The sequence below is a fragment of the Eleutherodactylus coqui genome, chromosome 9 (genome assembly GCF_035609145.1).
Source record: "Eleutherodactylus coqui strain aEleCoq1 chromosome 9, aEleCoq1.hap1, whole genome shotgun sequence".
Classification (NCBI taxonomy): domain Eukaryota; kingdom Metazoa; phylum Chordata; class Amphibia; order Anura; family Eleutherodactylidae; genus Eleutherodactylus; species Eleutherodactylus coqui.
In genome coordinates this window covers 19,002,089-19,008,088 of record NC_089845.1, presented here as the reverse complement: position 1 = coordinate 19,008,088, position 6,000 = coordinate 19,002,089, and the positions used below count along the sequence as shown (strand labels likewise).

Here is a 6,000-nt window from a genome sequence, read left to right as displayed (position 1 = left end):
TCATCCCGCGCTCGCCGGCAGCCCATTGCTTTCAATGGAGCCCGGCTGTATTGCCGGCTCCATTGAATTCAATGGGCTAACATCGTTCTTCTCTGCCACGGAGGGGGGGGAGGGGGGGGGGGGGGGGGTCTCACTCTTGCCACTATTGTGACTTAATAGTGAGACCTCGGAGCCCGAAATGCAGCCCTGCATGTTGCTCCTCGCCTGCCCTATCCATTTCTGTGTGTTTTTACATGACTTTTGGTGATTTGCTAAGATTTTCACAAATGAAAACCCTTAGCGGATAGCACCAGTCATATACAAAAAATGCTCGGGTCGCCCATTTGACTTCAATGGGGTTCGTTACTCGAAAATGAACTCTCGAGCATCACTGAAAGTTCGACTCGTAGTAATGAGCACTCGAGCATTTTGGTGCTCGCTCATCTCTAGTCATCACACTAAAGCTTCCCCAAAAGCAAACAGCCGTGTTGCAAACCAATTCTATAGCTTGACTTGTGGTTGATCAGGTGATGTGGACAATCCATATTCATGGGATTTTGCATATTCCTCCTGCAGGCAGCTCTCCTCATATAAGTCAAGATGAAGGTTACGGTCAAAGTAAGCCGTTGAGAGAAAAGCTCACTGTTGACCTTAAAACTAAAAGTAAGGAGGACTCTGAAGGCTCTGGACAAAGCTTTTCTGACTTCTCCAATATATTCGCCTCAGGTAAGGGCCCTGGTATAATTGTTATATATATACGCTACTCGCTTCATGAAGTAAGTCTAAGTTTTCTACTGATCACTAATTTACAGTTTACAACCAGATATAACATTCTCGTACTTTATGTATCTTCTCCTGATTTTGAGGTGCTCCATGCTCTGTACTTGAACCTTGAGTAGAGCTCTTCATTTATAGCACAGATTTTATGAGTTACACAAATGAGAAAGCTGCAGTGTAATATAAAGAGGTTTGTTCTTGCAATGCTTTTCAAGAAAAGAAGCACAATTACAGGCATATAAATGTGATAAAGCTTCTCTGTCCTGTACGCAACCATAAAATGGGCGATGTTAAGACTGTGCCAATGTTATATTTGCCTAGGTCATGTGATGCAGGCATCCAGTGAAACTGCCACGCATATACAAAATGGAGGACACATTTGGTGACCTCATCAAGGCACCCTGGCTGCAGATTAGCTGCACTCAGACCACTGTAGCAGGCAGTTTGAAAAATTTGATTTTCCCATGATTTTTGAAATACTTATCAGACAACATCTTGATTTTCAGATTTTCCTCTGCTTTCAGCTAGATAGAGCCTGTACCATCTCTGCCAACTGGGAGGGCACTGTAATTTACGTTAGCTTTTATATTCACCTAAATATGCTACAGACCATAAGTATACAGTCAGGAGGCTGAACTATCATGTCCTTCGTTATAACTGTGTGACAGGAGCCTCTAATCAGTAGCAGTAATTGTGATAGATGTTTCAGTCTCCCTGTGAATGAGCCTGGGTAGAGCAATCCTAGCAGTTTCACTAGGAAGATCTGGTGACTCCCAAAGAGAACATTCCAAAAGACAAGTAATTCCCAGTGGTCACAATGAGATCACATGACCCATCTGCAAAAAAGGATTCCAGGAATTTTCCGATAGAAAGCTATAACTAAACATGGTAATACTAGTTGACTTATGGATAAGGTAACTTCAGATTTTCCGGCGTATAAGACGACTTTTTAACCCAGGAAAATCTTCTCAAAAGTTGGGGGTCATCTTATACACTGGACTAACTACCTGTAAAAAAAAATCAATACTCACTTCCCGTGGCGTTCTGCGATGATCTACAGTGCTGCTGCAGGCTGTTGCTCCCTCCTCCACGCCAGCAGAGCATTGCTTGCTGGATGCGGCGCTTGAATGCCCCACCTCCAGAAAGCTAATGCCCTGATTGGCTAACAGCACGGCGTCAGCCAGTGAAAGCCGACGCTGCGTTAACCAATCACAGCCATTCAATGACGTCAAGCCCTGCATCCAGAAAGCAATGCTCTGTCGGCGTGGAGGAGGGAGCGACAGCCTGCAGCAGTGCCACAGATCATCGCAGAACGCCGCGGGAGGTGAGTATTGATTTTTTTTTTCTACAGGTAGTTAGTCCGGCGTATAAGATGACAGGTAGTTAGTTTTCCCATTGAAATGCATTGGAACGCATTAATGGCATTTCAATGCATTTCAATGGGGAAAAGTGCTTTGACATATGAGTTTTTTGCCTTACGAGCTCCGTCACCGAATTGATTAAACTCGTATGTCAAGGCACCACTGTATATCCCAAAATCTATATTTTGACTGGAAAAATTGGGGGTCGTCTTATACGCCGGAAAATACGGTAGTTATATAATTAATGTAAAAACATTTCCCAGAGTGGCCCTTTAATTTCTGCTCGTTTATCTGAAATGACGGTAGTTTCCAAAGTACTGACTGCTATTAATGTGTTGTACAGATTTACTTCCTGCAAGAAATGGAGAGAAATGCACAGAAGGCTTTTTACTAGAAGTTTTTGACATTCTCTTTAGTTACATAAGAAAAACATTTGATGGGAAAAGTAAAGTTCTCGACTTCCATCACCCGCATCAGTTACTGGAAGGTTTGGAGGGATTTAACCTTGAATTATCTGATCAGCCAGAGCCTTTGGAACAGATTCTTGTTGACTGCAGAGATACTCTGAAATACGGTGTTAAGACAGGTATGTACCGGTATAAGTATCCCAGATCCCATCGACATACACCTTAAATTAAAATGTTATTGGATTGCCAGGTGGTTGTGTTCCCTTAGGCACTGCTTCGCATGCCTGTCACAGGGGTTGTCTAGTTGATTGTTGGCCTATCCTTACGTTAGGTCATCAATAGTAGATGGGTGGGTGTTTGTCCCTTGGGACCCCTGGCGATCAGTAGTTCACCTGGTGGGTGTGCCTGTGTACTGAGCTGATTTCTACAGGTAGCAGACAGCTCTGTTCTTAATAAAGTGGCCCTTCTTGGTATTACAGGTAAAGTTCCTATTCATTTTTAATGTGAACTTGACCTGCAGTACCAAACCTTGCCACTGCAGTAAGAACAGAGTTGTCTGCTTCCTGCAGAAATCATCCCAGTACACATATGCACCAACCTGGTGAACAGTGGCTCATTGGGGATCCCAAATGACAGATTCTAACTGATCTGCTATTGGTGGTCTACTCTGAGGATACGCCATCAATCGTTCACAACTGGAAAACCTCTCTAGTGACCGTTTACTGTCTAGGCGAATTGTCTTTTTCTGATAACATGCAGTATAAACTTATTTTCTGCATACTCCTAGTTTTCTGAGGTATCTTCCACTGTATACATGATAACATGGGGGAATTGGTGCGTGTAATGTACCACACATATGGTAATTACAGACAATTTCATCATTAAACTTTACATTTCTCTGGATCAACATTGGGGTTAATAAGCTGAAATGGATGGACATATGTCTATTTTGGCCTTACTATGCTATGTTACTATACAGGGGTGTAGCTAAAGGTTCATGGGCCCGGGTGCAAAAGTTTATCTTGTACCGCCTCTAGCTTGGATGCAGGATGTGATACAGGAGGAAATGGAGGCTCTAGTACCCTGTTGTACCACCTCTAGCTTGGATACAAGATGTGATATGGGCAAGGAAGATCTAGTACCCTGTGGTACCGCCTCTAGCTTGGATACAGGATGTGATACAGGAGGAAATGGAGGCTCTAGTACCCTGTTGTACCCCCTCTAGCTTGGATACAAGATGTGATACAGGTGGGCATGGAGGCTCTAGTACCCTGTTGTACCACCTCTAGCTTGGATACAAGATGTGATATGGGCAAGGAGGCTCTGGTACCCTGTTGTACTGCCTCTAGCTTGGATACAAGATGTGATATGGGTATGGAGGCTCTAGTACCCTGTTGTACTGCCTCTAGCTTGGATACAGGATGTGATCCAGAAGGAATTGCAGGCTCTAGTACCCTGTTGTACCGCCTCTAGCTTGGATACAAGATGTGATACAGGCGGGCATGGAGGCTCTAGTACCCTGTTGTACCACCTCTAGCTTAGATACAAGATGTGATACGGGTGGGCATGGAGGCTCTAGTACCCTGTTGTACAACCTCTCGCTTAGATACAAGATGTGATACGGGTGGGAATGGAGGCTCTAGTACCCTGTTGTACCGCTTCTAGCTTGAATACAAGAGGTGATACAGGCGGGCATGGAGGCATACAGGTTCTGTATGGTATCTTGCGGCACAATGTTCTACATTTGCTGTAACTGAGCCTTTAGATTGTGCAAACACATAGGCTGTAGAAGTTGGTGTCCCAGATGGTCCCATACATGTTCTATTGGAGATTAATTTGGCGACCGGACAGCCACGAAAGTGTGACAATGTTGTGAGGGCTTCCAGTGACACAATTGGAGCTGCTTGAGCTGATCAGACTATCCTCTTTACTGGTGGTCTGTGGAGGGCATCCTGAGCCTGGTTCCTTGTGTGTGCCCCTACGCTATATGATGTGATTCCTTCCATAATACATAGGATACTAGGATACGTGTGTATGTGTTTTTTTTTCTCTTACATTTAGCTCAATGTGTTTAGATTGTAAGAAGCAGCACAGTTTTTATTTACAACTTTTTTTCTTCTTTCTCTAAAAAATTATATTTTAGCTCATCCTCGTTTTTTCAATCAACTTTCCAGTGGTCTTGACATGGTTGGATTGGCCGGTGAATGGCTGACTGCAGTAGCCAACACAAACATGTATGTATTTGATATGTTGGTTATCCCTACTAATACTTATTCACATGATACGGTATCGCTTTGTAGACCTACCACTTATTATTATTATGTTATACCTTTTCCGTTTATAGGTTTACATACGAAATTGCGCCAGTATTCATTATTATGGAAGAACTATTGATCAAGAAAATGCATGAGTTGGTTGGCTGGAGGGAACTTGAAGCTGATGGAATTTTCTCTCCTGGTAAGATGAAGCCTTTAAAGGGTCCCTCTTGTGATTTGTGTCATTCTATTATTATGTAACTACCCCCCCAGTATATACTGTATATGTGAGCAAGTGTCACACTGGCCCTCTTTTTACTTAGATGATCATGTGATGTTAGTTCTGACCAGCTCAGATCTACTTAGTTTTGCATTCATTTTCTAGTTTTTCTCAGTCTATGTGATGCTACTACATGAATCTACGACTGCAACTGCTTAGAGGGGGACACAAACACTCCTATCACAGTTACTGATGATGATCACGCAGCTCCTGTCACACAGTTATAATAGAGTAGATCACAGTGCAGCCTCCTGATTGGCTGGAATCGGCACACGTGACGGGGCGGAGCTACGTGATGATGTGTAGAAAGGGGCGGAGCCAGATCGCCGCTGCTGCCGGGCAGACCCGAAGGCAGCAGACCCTTCTGCGCAAGCGAGTCTAATCGGGCGATTAGACGCTGAAGTTAGACGGAGCCATGGAGACGGGGACGCCAGCCCAGGGAAGGTAAGTGAATAACTTCTATATGGATCATATTTAATGCACGATGTATATTACAAAGTGCATTAATATCGCCATACAGAAGTGTATAACCCCACTTGCTTTCACGAGACAACCCCTTTAAGTAAATATAGAAGGTAATGATAATAAAACTGTCCCCCCTGCAGACAAAGTTGCAATTGTCTTAACTAATATTGGGCTGATGCATCATGGGGTTGATTGAAAGTGAAAGTAAAAAATCTCACTGTCAAGATGGTGTCTGATAAGGGGGCTGCAGTGCATGGAAGTGACTGAAAACACAGAGGAGACCTCGAGAAGGTGACAGGCAAATAGGTGAGGGGGGCAGGCATGGAAAAATGAGTTTTGCTGGAGTGGCCCTTTAACATAGTTTGTTCTTTAACCTTTTCAATATACACCCATTGTCAAAAAGTCCTTCCCCTAGTAAGAGCTGTCAGAATCTAATGAAAGTTCATGTGATTATAACATGGTATACATAAGTGGTT

General features: G+C 43.6%; 1 protein-coding gene across 1 annotated transcript in view; it reads left to right on the top strand.

Moving 5' to 3' along the window:
- Positions 1-6,000, top strand: part of LOC136578755 (glutamate decarboxylase 1-like) — a 75,152-nt gene that overhangs the window by 9,198 nt on the left and 59,954 nt on the right. Inside the window, exons 2-5 of the mRNA XM_066578923.1 lie at positions 556-705; positions 2,461-2,703; positions 4,668-4,758; positions 4,869-4,981. Of these exons, the coding sequence (XP_066435020.1) occupies positions 556-705; positions 2,461-2,703; positions 4,668-4,758; positions 4,869-4,981 (597 nt within the window). The remainder of the gene's footprint in view (positions 1-555; positions 706-2,460; positions 2,704-4,667; positions 4,759-4,868; positions 4,982-6,000) is intronic.